This window comes from Strix uralensis, chromosome 1 (genome assembly GCF_047716275.1).
Source record: "Strix uralensis isolate ZFMK-TIS-50842 chromosome 1, bStrUra1, whole genome shotgun sequence".
Classification (NCBI taxonomy): Eukaryota; Metazoa; Chordata; class Aves; order Strigiformes; family Strigidae; genus Strix; species Strix uralensis.
Genome location: NC_133972.1, coordinates 132,224,312 through 132,249,501, shown reverse-complemented (window position 1 = coordinate 132,249,501; position 25,190 = coordinate 132,224,312). Strand labels below are relative to the sequence as shown.

The window sequence follows — 25,190 nt, the reverse complement described above, 5'->3', positions numbered from 1 at the left end:
AGGGAAAGCTGCCACACGCCAGGCTTCAGAAAGGTGCCAGCTTGGCGGAGGGACGCCCTCTAAAAATAACAGCAGATTGAGGAACGATGACACTTTGAGAAAAACAAAAGGCGCTCACCTGTTTTTAGAAATACCGACACGCTTCTGTTTTTACAGTGAACTACAACAGTGAGTATGGAAAGGCTTCTTCATTTCTTTTAAAAATTGGACTAGTACAAAATTTATTTTACATTTTCCTGTGCAAATACAATGATTCAATGCTGGCAACTCTCCTCATCCTGGTTTGTTCTTTAGCCCAAACCCACATACTCAGGGGGGGCAGGTATCACCTCCTCTGCAGCGCTGGGTAATTCTGCACGTGCCACACACCTCCCCAGGCAGCAGCAAAGGCTGCAGCTTCAGCTAATGCCTCCCTGCATCCCTCTCACCTGGATGCTTCATCCTTCAGTTCAGTGACTGCTGATGGAAACAGTCCACAGCTACAGATACAAGCACAGAGCATTAAAAAAGTAGCCAGCAGGTTTGGTCTCAAGTTTAAAATAGGAGACATCAGAAAAGAAATATAAAAAGGGAACGAACATGGAAGATTACTTCAGGAGTACAAGTTGCTTAAGGTGCAAACTTGCTTTATATTGTATTTTTGAACTCAAAGGTTTTCCTGCTGGCCTTGCAGGTTCTTTTTTTAATCATACTGAAATTCCTTTAGTAAAGTAACTTCCTATCTGTTCCAACCACCAACTAAGGTAACTGTGGATAAAAAGTTTATGGTAATTTTTTCGCCCTCCAAGAAACTTTTCTGGGGTATGAAAAATACATAGCAGATACATATGGCTTGACAGGCAATCACACAAGGAGACTGTGATTCCTTTCATTTTATAGAACACTAGAAAAAAAGAGGAAACCCCTCTCCCCACAAGCAACCTAAAGGCTAGGGGGAAAAAAAGAAAAGGCAATGGTATACTTTACACTGAACATAATAAACCAAAATGCTCTCAGGCAGCATTTTTCAAAATGCACAGGTCTGCAGGTAAATTATGCCACCGCCACAGTGGTGCCTCCACCCTTTGACAGGCCAGGGATTTTTTTTTTTTTTTTTTAAACTTGAGGTGGGCTACCTAAAATTCAGTATTCAAGTGCTATGAGCTTTAGGAAGATTGAAGGCCAGAAGTGCCACTCTAGCTTGGTGTATGCTGGGAGCATCTTATGGCTTTATCTTTTATCAAGAACAGAGAACAGATGTGAGTTTAAAGTGGGCTGCTTAAAAGCTGCCATTATTAACATGATAGTCATGGCTGAAGCATATGCAATTATATTCACTTAGAAATGATCAGCCTGCAAAACACATCAACCCACAGTCTTTTACCTGCCAACTCCCCTAATACCCAAGCATTTTAAAAATACAATAAAATTAATCTGAGTTCATCTCCTGGTCTCTCACTCCCTGCTTTGCTCATTGTTACTCCTAAATAAACATGACACCACTTGGCAGGTCCCATTTGGCCAGGTCTCCAGTCTGAAAAATCACAGCTAAATGAACTGGTCTGGTGGTAGTTCTACTAGTCCGCCTTCCATCAAATTTCTTAATTTACAGAGGTTACCATATATTCTTTTATTAAAATGATCTCTGTAGTATGATTTTCTGTTCTCTGAATGACATGAGATAGAATTCAAATAAATGAGTTTTACCCATCTTTACACTCTCTTCATTGACCAGTCATTTGTAACAACTGAACTTTCAAAAACAGAAACAGAGCAAACATGTTCCCATCTACACCTGCAGACAGAACAAAGCTTCAGTGTCTAACTCTAGGTTCTCTCAAAATGGACGACGAAGATGAGGTGGGAACAAAGGCAAGAAAAAAAGAAAAGTATCTGCATGATATGTATTCTTTGCATGACTATCAGGGTCAAGTGCACGTTGCTTAATTCTGGGCTTGGGGAATCACTCCACACACTAGACAAGGAACAAAAGGTAATTTGTATCTTCTGGCAGTATTTGGAATATAAACCAGGTCTGAGACACCAATACTTGGGACAGCAAAAGCTCCAACAACAGTGAAATTTCACTAAATTAGGCATAGCTATCACAAACAACAAAAAACCAAACACTTTCTCCGAAGCCCAAAAAAACTCAAACCCAGGAATCTACCAGATTTATAATTTTGCACCAGTCATATCTTCAAATAGTAAAGATGACACAAAGTTTTCAATACAGAAACAGGAAGAGGTCTGAGAAGTGACTGGTTAAGAAAAAGAAAAGAATTATCAACAGTGCATAAAGACTAACATAAACCTTTCCCTGCCTCTCACCCTGCTTCAGTTTTTTTAAAAACACAGTACCTTGAGTGAATAAATGCAGCCCGTAAGATCTTCCTAGTGGGGATTGAGTTACAAATCTATACAACACCAAGCAGACTGCCAGTAGGTCAGCTCGTGATGGACGGAACTACAACTGGCTGGTGACAAATAAATCACTAGCTAGTTTAAGTGGAAGGAGGCTGCCAATTTGCATTATGATGCCAGTTTATATAGTTCCAGTCAACCAGTAGGAATCACATGGGAGAATACCATAAACAATACAGATAGAAGAGCAAAGGCCTGTGAACACCTTGCTAGTGCACAGCATTTATCACTTCCACCGGATCTCCCGAACATCTGTGAAATGTCACACCATGTCCACCACACAGCTGCTTTCACGCAGCGCATCCTCCAAAAGCTGCTGCTGTTGCACCCCAAAGTAGTACACCCACTGTCTCATGCTCCTCCAGTGGACCCATACTCTTCAAAAGCTGTATCGGCTCCCCCTCTCAGCAAGGTGCAAAGAACGCACACATTTTTGAAAACTCCTTCATCCATCAGAGTGATGTGTTCATGGAGAACGTAGGCTGTGGTGCTACATTCTTGACTAACGTTTGAAAAAAACCAGTCTTGACTGAAAGTTAAAAGACAGAACCAGATTTTCCCTTGCACAGGCTTAAGTTAAAATCCTTGAGCTGCTCTCTAAACTTTTAAGGACAGGGAGAAACTCCTCCTGCAGATACTGAGCAGTAAGTTATCTGCAGCCATCTAAAAAAACCCCAATGTTTTGCCTATCATGCTTTTATGCTCCTAATTTAAAACACAATTATCTTGGTTGATCTGGCAAATTTAAAGACTCATGGTTGAAATGGACAGCAATCAACAATAACAGTTCTCTTAACCATAAAGTTTATGTTCGGAATTTACTCCAATACTTTATGAAGTGTAAAACTTTGTATATGGTTCAATGAAGAAATACTACTCAAAAACGATTAAAAGAAAGAAGAATATTATTATTTGACATATATTACCCAAAAAAACAGCACTGTTCCTCTCCCTGTTACCCTACACCATTATAAGGGCCAAAAATAGCTGGCTGAAAAAGGGGACATTCACAGAAGTTTAATAGCAGCTCTTAACAGGAAAAGGCATAATTTTCAATAAAAAAACCAGTTCCTGTTTATGAAACTGGAACTACGTTAACATTGTATTGTGAAGTAGACTCAAATTTTGAAGAGGGGCTGCTTTTTCAGTCATTCTACTTTTGAAAAGTTCTTGACACTTTTTTCTTTTTAAATTAGTCTTTTCTCATATCCAATACTACCAAGAAGCCTGCTAGTGCAGAAAACTGCAGAGCAAGTTAATAAGGTCCATGACGTGACTTCACAGCATGTTGGCTATAAACCTCTGAGCAGAGCCACAGTGCCATATCCAACTCACCTACACAGAGAGAAAGGCTGCTGGACACTGACAAATCTTTCTCAAATTGCATTGTTTTTTCTTTTGTCACAGGCTGGATCTTGGATAGACCAAAACTTTTCTAACTCAGAAAGATAGCTCTCAAGTTGAATAATAATGAGGCATCTTACTCTCAGAATCGTCTTCAATTAGTAAAGTCACAGAATCGCAGAATTGTCTAGGTTGGAAAAGGTCTTGAAGATCATCCAGTCCAACCATCAACCCAACATTAACAGTTCCCCACTACACTCGTATTCTGTCTTAAGAGTACACCAATATTATTCTAATAGATTTGCCTGCTCTGCTATAAGGGTCATAAAGATTAAAATGTTACCTGAATATTGGCCTCAATTATCCTGCTGTTTTGATATGCTAACACAACCGAAAACTAAAAGTTGCGCTACTGTGTGCTCAAGATGTTAAATATGCAACATTTCCAGTAGCTAAAAATCATAAAGACTTAAAAGATAATCCCATGCTAAATATATCTATATATAAAAAAGATTATCCTTTGTCTAAAAGAGAAAAATGTTTCTAATTAAACCACCATTTCTAAATTTGTACAATATGACTGTCTTCAATTTGAACGGTGAAGAAGTTTAGGATAATCACCAAGGCACAATACAGTATCTGAGCAGTTAACCGTCCATGCTCAGGATAAGTAATAAACTCCTGATTCCTCAGTACTCTGTCTCTCAAACTTGGCTAGGCTAGTAAAGATGCCAATGTGGTCATCTGACTCACACCATACCAGGTCACCAACACTTTAGGCTCGTCAGTTTATTGGGGGGAGCCATCATGCAGCCTGACTCCATTATGACCACCAGTGAGAGGACAATACCTCAACGGCAGCACTCACACAGCTTACAAGAAGAGTGAGGAGCATCACTAGGTTAGTAAGTGAACACTTGGGAGGGTATGTTTTCGTATCTTAAGTAGCTGAGTATGTCTTCTGCAACGTTGTGAAAGAGGCTATCCCACCATTAGCAAGAAGGTCCTACAGCAGCGAATCCCAGGTTCCTCCTCCTTTGATGCAAATATTAAGATACAGAAGTATTATCTGTACAGAAAACAATCTGTGCAAGAGATCAGGCTACTTGGGATGAGTCCTGGTACCTAACACGACTACAACTTCCTGCTCTACACTGTGATGTGGAGCATAGATCGCTAAACACTTCATAAACAACGTTTAATCACTGTCTCAACAAGCTTGCTTCTCAAGTCACTCGTTGAGGTCTCTGTTACATTTTGTTGGAGTATTAAAACCTAAATGTTAGGATTTCCTGCAGGTATCACCTTTCTTTCCCTTGATCTGGTAGAAATGAACCAACCAAGAAGGGGAAACGTGCTGGGGAAGGTTGAGCATTCCCTGACTGCAGATTCCCTGCTGCCAGTAGAGTCGATCAACAGCAGAGCAAGAGGGAGAAATTTATTTTCATCCAAATTTTGGCAAGGCATGCGCATTCACTCTTTTATTCATTATTATTTTAATAATATCAGCTTAAATCAGTACCATTGATTCTTCTCATAGAAGGCAAGAAACAGTTTTCAACTACCCATGTATTTATCAAGTGTTTTCACTTCATTTTGCTGGGGTATAATTTTGATTTAAATATGCAAGCATATTTGAAACAGTGATTTCTAATTCTTTCCTACTTTGCGGGAATTCTAAGTAGGTCAAACTTTTTGTTTTGCTTTTCAAAAATACTGCTGGCAACCAAATACAAGTTTAGCCCCCCAGAACTAAAGCAGTATTAATATACTTCTGACTGGTAGTTTCCACAACTCCCCCTCTTTATCTTTTTTTTTTTTTTTAAAGGGATGTGAAAAAGACTTAAAGACTCAGATGTAAAGATGCTGCAAAGACATGAGTATCAACAAGGGTGTCACACATGAGCTACATAATAAGCTATATTATTAAAAAAATATATTTTATATATGTGCGCACACATAGATATAATTCCTGATTATTTCTTAACTAGAAAGAATATTTTGAAAGATTGATTGGACCTAAAAATGGACCTGTATACATTACAAATTTTGTAAAAAGTACATGCTTTTATACAAGATTTGATGCAATTAAGGGAAACGTTTCACATTTCTTGTAAATGCACCAACCATATTCCACTGGTTCGCTGCTCCCTCTTGAGGCAGAAGTAGAGAAGTTCGTTTCTCCTCTTCCACCTAAACTCCGGGAATTTTGTAAGGGAATTCAAAGAACCCCATCTCTCTCTACAAGACTAACCCTACATAGAAAAGCCTGTGTCTGAAGACATAATAAGCACTGTTTTTGCAATAAAATTATCTTATGTTATCTAATTATCTTATGTTATATGTCTTGTCTACCAATAAGGCAATGAACACCAAGCCCTCTGACATATCTAGGTCAAGGTCAGCTACCACCTTGCTTTCACACCAGCAGTGGGATCCCTACTCTATGTTAGCTATCTAACTGTAAAAAGAAGCACATATTTTTCCATTAAATTGGCATCACCTTAACTAAAGGTTAAACAGTATTTTTATTGTAAGGTTGCTTGTAACTGGTGGGCAATTATTTCCATTTATGCTTGAGACCTGCTGTCAGACAAGGAAATTTGCACTGATACACCGGCTTACAGTCAGTATAAACATCTTCACAGAGGTGTGCAATGGCAATTAAGTCAACTTCTAAACCAATTTTAACTGACAAAGCACACCTCGGTTGTAGATTCAAGCCAGTCAACGAGAGACAAGAGGCAGAGTACTCAAATTTTAACAACTGTCACCTTACATGTTAAGCATGTTAGACCACCTATACTAGCAGCTAAGTGATCTCTGAAAGCCTTACATATGGGTTTGAGCACACAGAGTTCATTTTTAAGGACACAGAAGAGGCAAGTGTTATGTGCCTGAGCAATGTTACACAAACCAAACTTAGGTTTTTAAGTTTCCATGCAAATCTAAGGCATCAGATAATCTGTTCAGCAAATATTGCCTCATACAAGTTATTCAGTTTTCATGTATTAATCTCCTACAAAAAATGTTTAAGATTTACTTCATCAAGCTTTTATAGGCCCCTAGAATTTACAGACTACATTCACAAGCCAAGCTACACACTACACCCTAGCAGTGGTGTCCACAGGCCCTTGCCAAAGCAGTTGTTGCAGCAGAAGCCACCCTATCTGGTCTATGAGAAAAGTAAGATGGATGAGAACTGTGGGCAAAACCATGAGCAAACTGAGAAGACAACTGTCTACACTAACCATTAAGGACCTTCAATGATAAATCTTTTTTTCTTGAGATTCACAGCACTGGAAGTTTAGTGGCAGTAAATTCAGGAACTTCATTCTTAAATACAGCCAGAGATGATGACAGCCAAACCCATAACCAGTCTCATCCTATGGACCAGAGTATCCACTAAAGTCACATTTGGTCATGTTTGACACACCTCTGCCCACACAGGATTAAGACTACATTTCCCTAAACAGCGGGCTAGATTCATGTTCTCTTTCCCTGCTCTCAGATCATCAGCCTTCAGGGTTTTTTTCTTATACTGGCACAATTTCTAGAGAAAGGCATGAGGAGCTGATTTCTCTTCCTGAGAGTAGGCCTTAGCCTTGACAACTGAACTGAAGCTAGGCCTCCAGCCACATGCTTTTAACAACTAAGCCGTGACCACAAAGCCATGTTTTTGAGCAACAGCAGTTACTCTTCAACCATTTGCATAAAGGCAAACTGTGGATGTACACCAAGGAACACTTCGAGCACATTAACAACATTTGGACCAAGATGTAAAGGTGGCAAGACACCTAACCCAACCACATAGAGGTGCCAAGCTCTTCTGTAGGAACAAGTGAAGGCCTGTGGATAGTACTCTTAGATGCTTTTGTGGGAATGTAAGTGAAATGTAGATGTCTTTGCCCATTTATAAATCCAGTAAAAAGTGATCATGAGTAGAGCATAAACCTGTTAAGGTCATTCTTCATCGTGGGAACAGAACATTTGATAAAATGCAGTGGTTAGAAGTTGAAACTAGAGAAACTCTGCCTAAAATTAAGGTTCCTGTTCAAAGATTCATAAGCCAGTTTGACATTTCACCAGCCTGAAATGCAAAATGCAACTGAATCATCACCTGCCGTACAAATGGTGCTGTGCATAGTGCGGGCTCATAGTGTGCTAATACTCAGGCCATGTGAATTTCAGCTTGTTTCTCAAGCCAGCTGTTTGTCATCAATGATTCTGCAAGCCACCATGCAGCTTGAGACCTTGCCTGCTCTAAGTCAGATACAGCTTTTGAAAAAGCAGGAAATAATCCTGGGAAGTTCTGTGGCACGTTGCAGGTGAGGAGAACATCTCACTGCTTCCGTCTTTCCAAAAAGTTACAAGACGTGATTAACATAGAAAAAAACACAGAGGAAACTAAACCAGACAGTCTGGGGAATCGTTACAGTCATTTAGTTACTTAAAAAAAAAAAATCTATCAAAAATCTCTAATACAAAAAAACCCCATGCCAGTGAAACAAACTGTGTGTTTATCAAGTCAGTGACGTATCTAACTATCTAATCACTGCAATGCAAGCAGCCCATATGGAACCACACACCAGTGCAGACAGCATCAGTATCTCTGGTGGCGTGACATTTGTCTCTGATCTACTAAGCAGTGACAGTAGCGATTGAAGGCTGTACAGTGATTTCCTGCAACTTCTTCATAACCTGAAAGCCATGAAAGTTTAGGACTCAGCAACTTATCAGATAGTAAGAGCCGGTTAACATCTTTTTTTCTTCTTTTATAATGATGTATCTGTCTGGTACCCAAGAAATCTACTGGTTTTGTATCTTCTATAAGAACCTCCAATCTGTTGCATTATGAAGGAACAGTATCAAAATCATGGAAATAATCTACCACTCCCGTTTCTAAAGTACTGCAAACACAGAAATCACTTAATATAAGGTACAAACTTAAAACAAAAAAAACCCCCACATTCAGCTGAACACACTTAAAAGTCTTAAGTTTGTGCTTATAATACCTATGCTTTAAGACAGCTGGGGTTTTTTTTTGCAATTATCACATCTTTACCCAGTAACACACCTGATCAATGTCAGCATTCCGAGGTAGAAAATACACAATATTGTTGGTGATCTTCTTGGAGAGCCTGAAAATTTCAAACGTAAAAGCCAGTAAAGGATAAAACAAGAATGGGGAAGGAGAAGTTGCTTCACATGCATTCATTTTGAAAGTATGTCCCATATTCACTTATTGAGTAATTAAATTATAGTTAGTCTTCTGGGTGTGTGAATTAGATACTCTTCCGAAATGCAGAAGTTAGCACTGTCTAAATGCAGAAACTCTATTTCACCATTACTGACCTAGAAAGAAAGAAATCCTCCCCCCTCACTTTTAAAGAAAATTTAACTGAACTACAGAGAAGTATTTGAGAAATTTGAATGTGGTTTATAACTAGTACATTGGTTTGGTATTTGTTTTCCAATCCATTTTGTGGAATATCTCACACATGCATACAAAGATTCCCTTACTCTTACAAATATGGCTACATTTTAGCCAAAAAGGAAATAATTGAGATTATTTTTTTTGGAAAAAATCCCACCACACTTCATATTTGATTAAACTATTATACTAATACCTTCCCAGATGAATGAGTGCTCAATACCACTGTTAATAAGTTAGTATGGAATTTTATACATTAATTAAAAGGGTTAATATTTTGCTTGCACTCTTCTGTGATTTCCTAAATCATAGGCAGGTGCTACGACTGAGAACAGTTTGAGTAAGATATTTTAAATAAGATATACCTTTTATAAATCAATAAAAAAGTGGAATTAATGACAAAGTCATAGTTCACGTAATTAATTATTACTTATATATACACATACCACATGGCTATTTGATTACTCCAGGGTATTTTAATAAAATAATATAAAGGAGTTAAAAAGGAGTTAAGAAGCTACTACAATTCTCTAAAGGATTTTTTACTTTTAAAAGAATAACTTTTAATGACTTTTTTTTAAAGTAAAAAATTGTAATAAGGATACTTTAATTTAGGTGGTCAAAGTCATATAGCTGAGGTTGGGGGAGAATGACTAAACAAATGTGGCACGTCTGGGACTTCAGCTGCTGGTCATATCATCCCCAGTCAGACAACTGGACATGCAAAGCCCATGTAAAGAGAGGGAGGAGAAGAGAGAGAGAGAAACGCTTGTAAATGACTGAAAATCACAACAATGCAGAACTTTGAAAGGATATCCGTCTGGGCAAATCATGGTTTGGATATCGAAGATTTCGGCAGTGGCGTAGTCAGGCCCCCCCCAGGGTGGACTGAGGAACACAACATCTGCTTGCAGGTCAGCAGCGAGCACCATGAAGTCTCCACACACAAATTCTATCTGATCTGCCACGCCGTACACCTCAGCATTGTTGCGTGCAAGACTGAGCTTCTCAGGATCAATATCAATAGCGATCACTGCAAACGGAAGCAAGAGCAAATGCATGGGTTAATGTGAACTGCGAATGCCCCCCAACCACCAAAAGGACATTTCAGAAGGAAGGTGTTCTTTTGCAGCCACCAGATACATGTCACATCTATAATCTACTTCAATTTTGTGGGTCACGGTAGACATGAAACTACAGTTCCTCAGAGTGGAAGGACCTGCCGTTGTGTGGCAGGAGCAGAGGTTTCACCAAGAGCAGAACCACTGCATTTACAAACCAGCAAGGGAAGCCACACAGCCAAGACTGGGAAGGCTCAGCCACTGTTGCAAAGATGGGAAACTTTAGCTTTTGGTAGTCGTATATCTACTACCATGACAATTGTCCATCTCAGCTCAAGCCTTACCTGTCCACTAAATAAAATACAATAAAATACAATCATCAACCAAAGTGCATACCCAAATTTTTGAGAGAAAAAAGATCAAAGAAACAAAATAATATGCTATATACAAGACCTGCTTACCTCTTTTTGAGGTCAACGCAAACTGAATAGCGTTTCCTCCAACCCCACAGAATGCATCCACTATGATATCGCAGCTGAATGACTGACTAACACGGATGGCAATATGCTCAGCTATTTTCTCAGGAGTTACAGAAAACCAACCCTCTGCAAAGGAAAGGGAAGAAGTGTATTTTCACCTCTTACTTCAAGGTCACCTAAATTAAAAACAAACCACCAACTCCCCCACACAACTGAAGGTTTAGTGTTAATCCCAACAATTTTGGCTTAGTGCATTTGACTAGGAAATACAGGCTTTGAAGATGATAAACTCTGGTCAGTCCAGAGATCTGCTAAGCAAACAAAGTCTTACTGAAGCAAACAGATATGCCAGAATCTCGCTAAGTGCTTTGTTGAACTTGGTGCTGAGGATTCTGGCTTATCAAGGACAAGTCCACTGCGACAGCTACGAAAAACTTTGTACATCAGGATTATGCTCTAACAAATAAAATGAGAAACATATTCTCTCTTATCCGACATGTTAGTTTCTTTACAGCAATGTCTGGTCTGCCAAATAATCTATGTGTTTATGCACAAAAGCATCAGAATTGAAAGGCTTACAAAAGCAACAAACCCAAAATACAAAAATGCAGTAATCCTAATTCCTCCTTCACCAATAAATTTACAATTTGGAAGTGGTTTCCATGTAAACACGGAAAAAAGTAACTTTGAAGTGACTGCAGAAAGTCAGAACAAAACAAGATCCATCAGCATATTTGGAAGTTTCACAAAATTATTTTATAAAATATAGAAGTAGAAAAATATTGAGTTTCTGAAAAAGTCCTGACCAAGAATAACTTGGGTACAGTATGATCTTTGTCAAACATCAGGACTAATGCAAACAGAGGTGTCCCATGCTAGAAGCTCTACTGAAGTCCAAGACTTCTGTTTGCCTGCCTGCTGCAGGATGCCATTTAGAGGTGCAAACGCACACTCAGTAATGCTCCTCTTATAAGAAAATCAGTAATAAACTATGAGAAGGGCCACAGGTTTGGATACATCTTATACCACCAAGTCAGCACACTTTATACTAAACACACCTCTGTCTAGTTTAATTCCCTCATCAAACCGAGAGAACAGCCGGTAGCGTTGTGCCCAGTACTTGGCCAGTTCCGGATCAGCAGCAATCTCAGCAGGTATAGCTCCCAGTGCTATTTTATTCCTCCTTCTCCTTTTTTTCTCCTTCTTCTTTGTAGTAGCTTTTTCATCTACAGCTGGAAGACACTGCAAAAGTTAACAATCACTGTTCTTGTAGGCTAGGAATGTAATTGGTAGACAGGTGAGAGTTAAGATAAGATGCTAATGTTTAACAACACTGCTAAATGTCCTTTACTACTGTTCGCCAGATTACGCAGATTAGTGGTATAAATTAAAAAGAGCATCCTGTATTTCAAGGGAATAGTGTTACCTGACAGGCATCAGTCACAGTCCTAAAAATCGTAACACCTCATCCAATACTTAAGAGCCTTAACAGGTTAGCCATCATCTTCAACTGATGGCAATAAACTCTACATAGTGAGCAAACAAGTTGATCAGAGACCAACTTAATGCCCTTACATAAATAAGGAATAAGAACCAATCTAGACAGGAGTTTTACAGTAGAAATCTAACATAACTGAATTACTGTAGGAAGGATTAAACTATATGTAGAAACCTGAATAATCCTGTTTTCCTTTGTTTACACAGTTAAATAGAGAAGTTCATAATACAGAATTTTTTTTTCCTCCCAGAAAATAATTTTAACAACACGTGTTCCCCAAAGCTCAGCAATGTGCATCTGAGAACCCAAAACCTGACGGTCTGTGATCTACCTGAAGTTGATCACCCTCATCCTTACAGGGGAAAAAGGGTGTGCATTGGAGACCTGTTGCATCACATCTAGAATCAACAATGACTGTTTACCTATGGAGAAATATTGCCAATATTAAAGGCAAGACCTGGGATTCTGGTGCCCCGGGAATAAGCTACTTCCATTGGCACAGCTCTCAGTCAGCCTTACCTTGGACCTAATGAGTCTCTTTGAATAAACAGAACAAATAAATACCACACAACACTGTAATTTGGGAAGGCAGTATTAAGAGCCCACTGCCAATTCATTTCCAATTTGTTGGAAACTGATGTACCTTGGCTGACATCCTCTGTCTCTGCCCGGAGATAATCGGGAATATCCAGAGAGACCAGCTGCCGTCCGCAGCCACATTCCTGCCTCCCCACACCCCCGTCATCGGAGCCACTTGCTGACACGTGCAGCGCTTCCTCCTCAAGGTTACTCCCTCCAGGTTCTGTGAAGGCCGCGCTGGAAGATGGTGGCTTTTGGTTTTCAGTGTTCAGTGTCGCAGTCTGTGTGACAGTAACACTTTCCTGATCCTCCAAGTCGCTGCTGCTCGAGGACAACGCCTCCGGTTTACCCCAAGGGGAGGCTGTCTGGGATGGGGCTTCCTCCCCAGGTTTATTAACCCGCTTTAGGAACTCTTCCACCTGCAATTGTCAAATATCAGATGATTAGATGGTCCTGTTAACCAGCTACCAAGAGAACACTTTAAAACGCCTTACACTTCAAAAGCACCTGCCATGCATGAACTCTTGACCACATGCATTTCAAAAAAAGTAAAATATCGAGTTAAAACATTCAGGAAGTGAATTAACTGTGCTGCCTTTTTACATTTGTAAACAAGCTGTCTTTGGGAACTAGATACCAGCTACTGGCAAAAGAGAAACTCCACAAAGTAAATAATTCTCAAATAGTGTCTGAAATATAAATAGTCAGACTTGCCACAGCACAGGTAACCAAGACTACTACTTTTAAATTAAATATCTTTCCTCCAATCTGCATTCAGAGAAGCTGTACTCTGCCTCTCAGGTCAGCATAAACAGGTAAAATTACCTTCATACATTAGTTAACTCATCTACAAGTTGTAGATGGCACCACATGCTAAAGGGTTCTGCTGCACAGTAGACAACATTACATCCTAACCAGCGGGCAGACGCCAGTGCAAACTCTTCAAAGGCATATGCAGATGCTCACTTTTACGTTACAGTTGCTCTGAGTGGCACTAGGCCATTCCTTACCAGAAAGTCTGAGGAAATTTATAACTTTTTTTTTTTCCACATAATTGAAGTTGATCTTGAACTACACTGGCCTCAGGCACAAGACAGCAATGGTCAAGCCACTGATCAAAAGTTACAGCAATGGGACTGGAGTTCAATACAATATGTCCTGTCACCACCAGAAAACAAGAGTTTTGCACTTTAGCATTAGGGAATGCCAAGCATCCCAGAAGGCGACAAAGTAACATTGAAAATCTGAGGTAACAGATTTTAAAGAAACTCAACTAAGAAAAATCTACAGTGAACAAGTTTTTCTACTCATTACTGATTTCTGAATAAAAAAAAAAAGCATAAAGTTAGGTGAAAATAAATGCAGGTAGAGGTGTAAGCAAAAATGTTGATACAAATTATTAAGAACATGGAGTTACACAACATACACTAACCTATACAAACATTTTTCTCTCACTGCTGAAATGCCAGTACTAACAAATGCCCTCAAATGCATTTTAAAATCAGAGATACTTTTAGTAACTATAGAAACCTACACACACCTCTATAGGAATGATGCACCCAGATGTTAGGAATGACTTTCACATAAATTCACAACTAAACTCACATTCCTCTTGATAGACTGACAGAGTCCACCAACACCTTTCCATACCCACCCTAACCTAACTACTCTTCACCTAAGCAGGGAAAAAAACACAAACCAAATCAAAAGAATAAAGAGCAGTGGACTGACACCTAAAAAATGCCACCTATTCTGGGCATTTAATTTTCTTTTTCATTTTCATAATTCAACAACAGCTAAAGGAGCAGAAAAACCTATGAATTACAGCAATGCTAACAAACCTACCTTCTTCAAAGTTTTATTTTTTTTGCAAGATGTTTCAGATTCCTCTGTAAAGAAGATGTGTGTGTTTTTGCTCTTCCTTGGTTTACGCATATCCAAGAATTTGGACTTGAGTTTTGCTTTTTTCTCCAAGTACTGCACACTTCGGTGGGTGAAATCTGGAATGCCACCATACCTGAAATTAAAAATAAAAAAGCTTTAACATGAATGTTGATGCCTACAGAAATTGATTTAGACCAAATTATTTCTTTATGAGACATTTGCTCCACTCTTAAAATATATGTCATTGGATGTAGCTGCAAAACAATGTACCTTCATGAAAACATTTAAATAACTTTATATTTGAAAATGTTTACCCGAATTGGTTTTAGATTTTATTTTTTTTTTTCTAATAGGTGTACAACTTTAGGTGGAAACAATTTCCCAGAGGAGGCTGAAGAATAGGAAATGAAAAAAATATCTTCATTAGTGGGATAAAACATCTTTTTGGTGGGTGTAAAGAATCTTCAAAACAGCTACTTTTGTCTCCTGGGAAATGCAATTTAAAAAAAAAAAAAAAAGAAACATAGGCAATCCACTTAAATAATTTTTATAAAGTAGAACAGAGATTGTCAACTACAAAACACACTCCTCTTTGAAACATATATATATATATATACTAAAAAACTTAAATCTTGCAGAAGTGCTAGACCTAAGCTACAGTCCACCTGTGCCCTATGATGTTACTTCTACAGCACCAACCACCAGATCTTTAGGTCATGCCACCAAAAATGAAATTTCCCTGATCAACACCCTGGCAACACTTTATTAGTACAGCAATATTTTACTAGTATAAAGCAACCTCATTCCAGTATGAAACAGCTATAAATTATGATCTCAATTCACAGACTCCAAACTGAAAGGACCATTCATGGTCAGAGCCTTTAAGCTCTAATTTAAGTTGCTGACCAGCCAATTAACATTTACACAACTGCACTTGTACGTGTGACTTACGAGTCACACTTCTCTTTCAAAGCATTTTTCTTATTCTTTTATTAGTTTCCGTAATTTTGCATCTCTCTAGCCAAAGGATGACAGTTTTATTAAGAGCACAGACTAACTTTGGGAATCATCTTCAAAAGTTTAACAAAACGGGAATGGAGACAAATGGTCTATTTGAATAACAACAAGAGAGCTGACTTGCTACGAAGAAACCCTGATAAGCAATTACTTTTGTCCTGTGCCACACTTGAAACCCAAAACAGAGCAGGTTTCCTCAGGATCTTCCACCGGGTTCTCATCCACATCCAGTTCATGGCTAGGAAAAAAACACAGATGACAAAGTTAGTGTAAAAAACACTCTTATTTTACAGATATACCAATAAGAAACATATGAAAAACATTTAAACGGGGGCTTCAGAAAGTTCTTCCACACACTGCTGAAACCAAGCAAGGCAGATAACACCAGTCCATTCATATGCATGAGCACATACTTTTTTTTTTTAACCGAATTCTAGGGACATATATCCTTCTATTGGGGTTATAATATTTCAACTACTCCGAATGACCTCTTAAAATATTTAATATCAAGCCCTACATGGAACTGATGAAGATAGTGTTTGTTCACCCTATTTCCAAATTACCTTTATCATCTGTTATCCATATTATTATCTATTATTAATGCTATGGCAACAGCAAAATATTAGAACAAAACCAAAGCTACATGATTAGCAGATAATAATTCCATCCATCCCTTCACCTTTAAGTTTGTAAATTTATTAGAGAGGAAGAGCCATGTCATCATCTTTGAGGCTATACATTTTTAGAGAAGAAAGAAAAGACTATGACAAGGCAGAGATTGCTATTTTATGATTGTCATAGCACTGAGCACTTTACTGGCAGCATACAATTCAGTTAAACAATACAAATTATTTACTATTGTTCTTGTATCATCTTACACTAATTAGACCTATATAAGCAAGTTACCCTACCCAATTTAACAATCTTGCATACTTCAGTGGCACAAGAACAGTACTGTCACCTTGCAGAGTCATTGAGGCCAAACATTGTTTTCATAAAGCAACGGAAGAGAAGAAATATCCACCACTTGTTGCCAGGTAAAGATAATCAGTGATGGAAGACAATGAGGTTTTGTACTGAAATTTTAACTCACAATCTCAATCAGATAGTTACTATAAATCAGGAGGCTTCTAGAGAAAAAAGCTCATATAAATTTCATGACTTGCCTTCTCTTAACTTTGGCGTGTCTGTATTCAGGAGGCTCTTCATCCTCATCTTCATCTTGGTCATGATGCAGCAACTGCTCTTTGTCATTTGATTTCGAGCTACATGGCCCCTGTGAACCTAAAAAAAGATAGATGAGATCATATTTTCATTCTGCATAAATTAATTCCTTATCTTCCTGTCCCCAAAGTACGTCTGCAGCTACATTTAGATTGTCGTACGTACCTGAATCTGACAAGTAAGGCACAAGTGCCAAACACAAATATCTTTACCTGTCTTTGAGGGACAACATACTAACACAAGCTTTCACTTGTACACAATTACACTGTAGAGTTAATAATCTTAAGCATGACCAACTTCAAATTATCTCAGCTCTTCAAGAAAAATAAAATGCCTACAAGGTACAAATTCAAAACAGTTTCCTCCTTGTGCATAGATTTTGTTTCCATTTCATTATCTATGCAAAGATATTCACATACATTTAATAAGAGAGGATTCCAACACTCACTCTCATTTCTTGTTGTAAAGGTTTTCCTTTCACCTCTGCCATTCCAACTCTACTGTAGGATAAAGATGGGATCACACCTGCTCCTTCCTTCCTTAGAAAGTCACTAGCAGCAGACTCAGAGGTTTCCCACCAAACCGAAGTATCTGAGCTGCTTCATTGTTCTTCTTCATCAGGAGAAACCATACAACAGTTGGAAACACATTACACTGCTGCTTACAGTGAATGCTGGCAGGAAGAACTGGCAGGCAAATGAGATGGCTACTTTCACTGCATGCTGAACTGGCTGGCAAAAACATCTCCAGCCCAGTCTCATACCTCCCTCACAGAAGCTCTTCCAGTAGTGTAAAGCACAGCCACTGACTTTCACCATATTACTACATTACCTGGCACTTTCACTTGTTAACACTATCTGTGAATGTATGAATTTGGGGTTGTAGAGATGACTGCAGCTCACTAATTGATAACTTAATGCTGGAAAGGACCTCTGGAAGACATCTGGTCCACAGTAACACAGTACAACAGAACAAGAGCTTATTTTTAAGTATGGCATTTTTAGGCAGAAGGCAAAAATAAAAAAACAACCCCAGAACTTCTCAAAAAGCCGTTCTTAAAATCTGTCACATTCGTGAGAACATCAACCTGAGTTTTTGTTAATTTTAGTCTATCAGTGATCACAGTTGCAATACCAATACTAAGATAAACAGATAAATACACACTAACAGTGCTCTCTCACCACTTTTTGTAGTGCATTTGAAGATTTATGAAGTACGTGTTCTGTTCAAATCACTTCTGGCTGAAGAACACATTCAATATACAGGTTAGAGAGAGAGATCATCCAGACAAGCAGACGGAAGAAAATGGAATGAAGTATGTAATCATACCACAAAATACTTGACTGATTTATCTAAAATGGCATAATACAGACAAGTCCTTGTTATATATAACCACCTACAGAAATTCTGGTAGAATCAATTTTAGCTGATTTTGTATTACCTGACTGGTTAATACTTTTATTTTCACAAGATGCACTCCTTTTCCTGGTTCCTCCATCACAGGGCTCCTTCTGGCTTTCACTGTCAGATGAACTATGCTCTTGAGGACCCTGGTGGGCTACTGTTAGAGCTGCACTGCTCTGCTCCACTTCCTCCAGATTCAGATTTAAATTACAAATCCCAGAGATTATTTCACTGTGGAGATCAGGACTTGAAGGGAGTGTTTCCTCACTTCTGGTGTTAGAGGGAGACAGCTCCAAGCTCAGCACTTCACTACATTCAGCCCCTGGGCTAACCAAGTCCATTCTTCCCGAAAGATCCATCTCCTGGGTAACCCCATTAGCTTCCAGGTTGTCACTGTGTGAGCTCTCAGTAGTCCATCCTTGACTTGTCCAGTACTGAAACTGTTCCCAGTAATACCAGTACAGTTCACTATAATGCTGCTCCCACTCTTTCCTGGTGTCTGGATTATTCCAAGGCTCAGAGGCCGTGGTTGCCTCAGACGACAAGAGCTCCTGATGTTTCTCCAGCCAACTTTGCCAAAGAAGGCCCTCTCCATACTCACTCCAGTACTTCTCCCATTTTCCTTTAAGTTCGCTGGGTAAAGCCTCATTTGCAAGACTTTCTGAACTTTCACAGTTTCCTTCACTTATAACTTGAGGTTTGCTGCTCTTCTCACCTTGCTCTGTAGCTAGGGCCTGCTCATCAGAAATGGACTGGATATGACAACCACAAGCTTGATCCTGGCATTCCTGCACCATTTTATCCTCATGTTTTTGTTGCAACTCTTTTTTCTTCTTCTTTTTCTTTTTCATAATCTTCATGTTACTCCTCTTTCTATAATTTTCTGTTGCCTAAAATATAATGGAAAAACATACTTAGAAGTCTACAACATATATGCAGTCTTTTCTTGTCATCTCTCCAAGCACATTTCTGTTTCCATTGAAATCCTCCCTCTCACTGCAACCCTGGTATTAGCCTTCTCCCCACAAAAGGCTGTAGGGTTTATGGGTCTGACAGGGCCCCGCTGCATAACCCTTTCTGAGGAAGTTGTGGGAAAGAGCTGTAATAAAGTCTATAGAAACACACACACAAAAAGGTGGAATTACAGACAGAAGTGGGGCTGCTGAGAGGGAAGTCATTAGTAGCTCAAGGATTCAGAAGGAAAGATACCTACATGAAACACTATAAAATCCTAAAGGGAGGTTGGTCATGAATTGAGGGGTCACTGGGTTGAGCTCAATGGTAAAAACTATCTCAGTAACATCAAGGACCTGTGGAGGCTGACCCTTACTGTCACCTGGTATCTGCCTAGCCAGCAAACACCATTCAGGTGTCTTATTAGGGTAGTGATTAAATAATGCTCAGCCTAATAGAATGGTATCGCTATTTCTGGGTGCTTTAGACAAAAAAGCATTGCTTTATACTCGCAAGCTCTGTAAATCCTGCAGCTGAATATCTGTATGTCTGAAGACACTGACCCAAAAGAGGGGTGTAATATTCTTCCCATCTCATACTGATCTCCAAGTTGGCTAACAGAAACACAAGGAAACAGCCTCCTCTCCAAACAGGCGGCCCTTTCATTTGTGCAATACAACCATTTCACTTGTTACAACAAATTCAGACTACTTCAGTTGTCTAGTGGAACAGAAGACAGAAACCTGTTACTGAAAGAAAACACTAAGGTAACTTGCTGGTTTCATCAAATACAGCTCCACTTGTTTCAGTGAGAGTTAGTTAAGTTCCTGTGCTTACAGATATAAACAAGATAAAAAAACCCTGATTTTCTTGGATGTTTTTATCAGATAAATCTACCAAATTTTCTCATAAACTGCCAAATCAAGTTTGGCAGGTAAAAAGGCAGCAGTGATGAGGGACAACTCACACAGGCAAGAGTGCAAACGTACAGATATTACTTCAAAGGTCCCACCAGCTGCAATCCCTAGTTTTGCTGCATTGACAAATGTGTAAGGTGGACTATAAAGAAGTTAGGTTCAGAGAACTGGCATTAATCTTTCATCCACATCCCTCATAATGTCATGTTAATACACCCAGTGCAAAGCACAATGCTTAGTAGTCACCTAGTAAAAACATACATTATTTTCTCATTCAACTTAACTGCAGTATTACTACATAGCAACAAAAACTGCATGTATACTTTGGTCTTGAAGTTGGATGCCTGCAAGGTCTATTTACACGCCATCAATTAAAATCATGTACAAGTTTCTCCTATTTATGTACAAATTTATCAGGTCAGAACCATGGAGTGCTCCGCACGTAAGTATTCTGCCACTGCCAGGAAGGTCTGTATTCCATAAAGCGGCCAGTGTGAATATCCCACTGTCTGTTCCTCATCTGTGAACAACTTTAGTCTTCCTCTAAAGGCCAAAAGCTCCCTATGGGAAGCAGAGCACTCAAGCCTCATTCCCGTCCTTTGGAACAGCCCAGCTTTATCGGTGGCAAGGGGAATCTGAGAAACTAGCTTTTTATATTAGTGTCTAAAGGTAAATGGTTAAAGCAGACAGCGTCAACACACGTGCTCAGATTGGAGCCTACTAGTTGTCCTGATGCAGAGCATTAACATTACCACGGCTGTTTGAAATTAGCTATCTCTAGTAGCAAGAGGAATATAGATATGGAAAAGCATAAAGCACAGCCTGACCCTGTTTAGTCAAATTGGCAGATGGATTTTACAAACTGCACAGACCACGGTGCTGTATGCTGTCAAAAGTATGCAGGGCAGGCAGCTTGCAGACAGCTTAAAGCCAGCTCAGATACATTTCCATGAACTGCAGTCTCAAAGATAACCGAGGAGCAGACATGCCCCAACCTCTGGAAACACAAAGTAAAGTAAACAGAACAAATAAAGCAAATAAAGTTTTACCACAAAGTCCCTGTGGGCTGACTGCCCACCAAACTGAAGAGGCAATCCCATACTCTTCATAAGCTTGGCCTCCGGGTCTAGTTCAACTTCTTCCAGGTCAAGAGCATGATTAGTATCCACCTTTAATGTCACATTGGGACAATGGGTCTCCTCCCCTATTAACAAATTATATTAAGTGAATATAATCTGGTTCTGATACCTCAGTGCAACAGCAAGGCCTACAAAAATTAGCACAACTGCCTCTTAAGTTTCCTTTCCCATTTAAAATTTTCATCATAAGCATCTTATTTTCTACATAACTATCAGTAGAAACCAAAATCTAACTTCAACAGTCAAAACACTGCACTGAGTCTATCTGGGATGGGGTTAACTTTCCTCATATCAGCCTGTATGGCGTTGTGTTTTGGATCTGTGACTAAAACAGTATGAATAACACACCCATATTTTGGCTATTGCCAAGAAGTGCTTGCACAGCATCATAGCTTCCTCTTTTCTCCGCTCTGCCCTCCCCAGTGAGTAGGCTGGGGTGGGCAAGAGACTGGGAGGGGACACAGTTGGGACTGCTGGCCCAAACTGGCTGAAGGGATAGTCAATACAGTATAATGTGATGCTCGGCAATAAAAACTGGGGTAGAGAGTGTGGGTGGTTGGGGTCAACCCACCACAAACATTCACCTCAATAACTTGCAGAGCAAACTACAATAATGCCCAGCAAACAACAGTTAGTATTAGGAAAAGAACATTCTTTACAGTAGTTCTTTTGGCATGTTTTGGCTTAAAATATAAGAAACTGCTGGTTTCGCTACAAATCTTTCAAAAACCACACTAACAAAGATAACAAAATTTTCAGAAATGTAACGTATGAACTACAAAACAATTATCTCAGAAAACTGATCAACTATCAAAACACTGCTTGCACATCTATCATGTTTTTAAGCAACATCATATGTATATAAAATGACAAATACCTCTGAGAAAGTAGGAACTGCATATTGATGAAACTTATGAAATACAAAAACTCTTGAGAGTTGATAAAACTGAATAATTCAAGATTTTTTTTTTTGGGGTCATGATATATTTACTGCCAAATTATCACACAGCACAAGACTCTTCTGTTTTTAACTGATTACTTTCACCACAATTCAGTCATATATGCACAAAAACACGGTTTACATTCTCCTTCTTTGCTCCATTCACACTGCCTGCATCTGACCTGTGCTATTCATTCTCAGTATCTATGGACATTCCTTTCTGTTCAGACTCCTTCCTTTCAAATCAAGATATTATACAATGCTGAAGCTACCAAGACAGCATTGAAAAATCACATACCAAAGGAATTATGTTCATATAGGCACGTGTGGGGAATTCATGAGGATGGAGCAAGGGACTGCTGTTGAATTTCCCAGAGCGTGCACTATTATTATTCCTAAAATACAAGCAAGTAGGGAGACACTTACTTGACTGCTCCTCCTCATACGATTCCTCATGTACATGTAAATCATAATTTCTCTGATCGGGGCTATTGCTTCTTCTCTGCTTTTGGCCCAGCAGATTAATCAGCAACAGCCAGTGTCCTAGGCTGGGTAGAGGCAGCAGGGCAGTATTTCTCCCAGGCAACTATCTAGGATTTGCAGACCCTCCATTATATAATTAATTTTGAGCTAGGGAAGTTGAAATTATGATTTGAGAGCAGGTCAGGCACTTGTGAGCTAATCTGCTCTGTGCACCAGGTGAAGATTATGTGAGCTGGTAAATCTGTGCAAATGGGAATAAGCATTATTCTCGTTTTGGCTGGGATAGAGCTTTTTTCTTCTTAGTAGCTAGAAAAGTGCTGTGTTTTGGATTCAGTATGGGATTTAGTATGAGAAGAATGTTGATGATGCACTGATGTTTTCAGCTGTTGCTACGAAATCAAAGACTTTTCAACTTCCCATGTCCTGCTAGTGCACAGGAGCACAAGAAACTGGGAGGGAGCACAGCCAGACCAATGGACCCAAACTCGCCAAAGGAATATTTCATATCATATAACGTCATGCTCAGTGTATAGATGAGTGTTGGCCAGGAAGCTCGCACTCTTTCAGGACTGTGGTTTCAGGATTTTCCCTCCTCTGGGTTCACCAGCTGGGAACGGGCTGGTCATCAGTTGGTGGGTGGTAAGCAATCACATTGTGCACCGCTTGTCTGTATATTCTATTATTACTATTATTATTATTATTATCATCATCATTATTTTGATTTTATTTCAATTATTAAATTGTTTTTATCTCAACCTAAGAGTCTCCTTACATTTACTTGTCTAATTCTCTCCCCCATCCCCTGGGACGGGGAATGGTGAGCGAGCGGCTGTGTGGTGTTAGGCTGCCAGCTGGGCTTAAACCACGACAGCCTTTTTGATGCCCAACGTGGGGCTCTGACCCATGCATCTGGTTTGACATAAACATCCACATCAAGATCATAGTAACTTGGAAGTTACACAAGTGCTAAGTTATTATTCACATCCGTCCCCGTAACAACAGTACTGAAAAACAAGCCAGAAACAAGAACTATGGGTTAGCAGTTATACAGTCCTACTGAACCACGCATGTCACTTCAAGTATAACTGTACATCATATCGCATGGTACATTTTATTACCTTACCTGTACTATCATTGTCATCTTTGACATAAAATCCTTTTAATCCCAGTTTATATAATTTTCGATCTCTGGAACATGAAGAGAGACATTGACACAGAAGTTTGTCATTAAAACAATTTTTTTTTTATGGTAAAAACAATCACTCAGTGGAACAACCTCCCCAGGAACGTGGTAGAGTCCCCACTGCTGGAGGTTTCAAGGTGTGACTGGACAGGGTGCTAGATAACCTCATCTCGGCTCTCTTTCCCACAAAATGCTGGCCCAGATGATCTTTCAAGGTCCCTTCCCACGTGAGCTGCTCTGTGATTCTAAACACCCAAAGCAAAGAAAAAGATGAAAAAGGCAGCACTTTAAAGCCTGATGTGAAAGCCTGCATGAGAGATGTTCAGAACACGTTGCTGCTATACAGAATGCCCGGGAATTAAATTTTTGGCCCACAAAACGTTCTGTTTAAGTGGGTGGAATTTAGTGTCTTCAGTCCAAAACTGGAAACATTTCAGCCACCATCCAACGCTGCCGGGGCACCTCATCTCTGCAAGTGCCTCAGCTAAACACTGAGCGTGTTACAACGTCAAAAGCTCCGGTAACAGCCACAACCTCTTCTCCCGAAGCACCTGCGACAGCCGCCATGGGCAGCACCCCTCTGAGAAACCCGCTCCTCCCCCTCCGGCTCGGGGAGGCTCCGGGTCCCTCCGCAGCCGCGTGGAGAAGGGAGAAGGGCGGCGGGGGGCGCCCGCCGGAGCCGCGGCAGGGCGGGAGCGCTGCAGCCTGAGCCCGCGCAGCCGCTGCCCCAGCCGGGGAGGGAGCAGGCTCCGGCCGCCGGGCCCGCCGCCGCCCCCCGGGCCGTGCCCGCTCCGGCAAGGCCTGCCCGCGGGAACCGGCGTTCAGGTGCCCCCCCCCGCCCCGCGCCCGGTGCCGAGAGCCCGCTACTCACTCGACGAAGGCGCGGGAGCAGAGGCAGAGGATGCTGCGGGCCGCCCCCGCCCGCAGCAGCAGCTCGGCCACCAGCCGTCCCCGCGGGTCCTGCACCATCCCTGCGGGAAGACACACGCCGCCGCACCGACCCGCCGCCGCCTTCCGCCGGAACTGCCGGGAGCGCCGGGCCCGCCCCGCCACCGCCCGGCCGCGGCCGAGGGGCGGCCCGAGCCGCGCCGAGCTGCTGGGACGGGGGCGAGGCGGGGAGCGGGGTCTCCGCTCGGGGAGCAGCCGCTGCACCCGGTTTGGGGTTCAGCTTTCAGCACCCTGCTTTGCCGGTCGGCGTCCCAGGCTACCCAGCCGCAGAGTAGCTGCGCTCTGGGGGCTGTGGTTGG

General features: G+C 40.4%; 1 protein-coding gene across 9 annotated transcripts in view; it reads right to left on the bottom strand.

Annotated features, from left to right (window-relative positions):
• Nucleotides 1-24,944, bottom strand: part of TGS1 (trimethylguanosine synthase 1) — a 30,008-nt gene extending 5,064 nt beyond the window's left edge. For 3 of the 9 annotated variants that reach the window (XR_012630525.1, XM_074881408.1, XM_074881391.1), the window contains exons 1-12: nt 24,815-24,944; nt 23,884-23,948; nt 21,248-21,402; nt 18,365-19,217; nt 16,866-16,983; nt 15,851-15,937; nt 14,644-14,815; nt 12,863-13,217; nt 11,780-11,953; nt 10,704-10,847; nt 9,998-10,214; nt 8,825-8,903 (exon numbers count right to left, since the gene is read on the bottom strand). Coding sequence is in view for 6 of the 9 variants with exons in the window: in XM_074881408.1 (XP_074737509.1) it covers nt 8,825-8,903; nt 9,998-10,214; nt 10,704-10,847; nt 11,780-11,953; nt 12,863-13,217; nt 14,644-14,815; nt 15,851-15,937; nt 16,866-16,983; nt 18,365-19,217; nt 21,248-21,402; nt 23,884-23,948; nt 24,815-24,912 (2,517 nt within the window). In the remaining 3 variants the exon portion in view is untranslated. Of the gene's footprint in view, nt 1-8,824; nt 8,904-9,786; nt 10,215-10,703; nt 10,848-11,779; nt 11,954-12,862; nt 13,218-14,643; nt 14,816-15,850; nt 15,938-16,865; nt 16,984-18,364; nt 19,218-21,247; nt 21,403-22,575; nt 22,641-22,703; nt 22,927-23,883; nt 23,949-24,814 lie in introns of those variants that run through there. The other 6 variants (XR_012630523.1, XR_012630524.1, XM_074881422.1 and 3 more) reach the window with 5 other exon arrangements.
• Nucleotides 24,945-25,190: the final 246 nt, after the last annotated feature.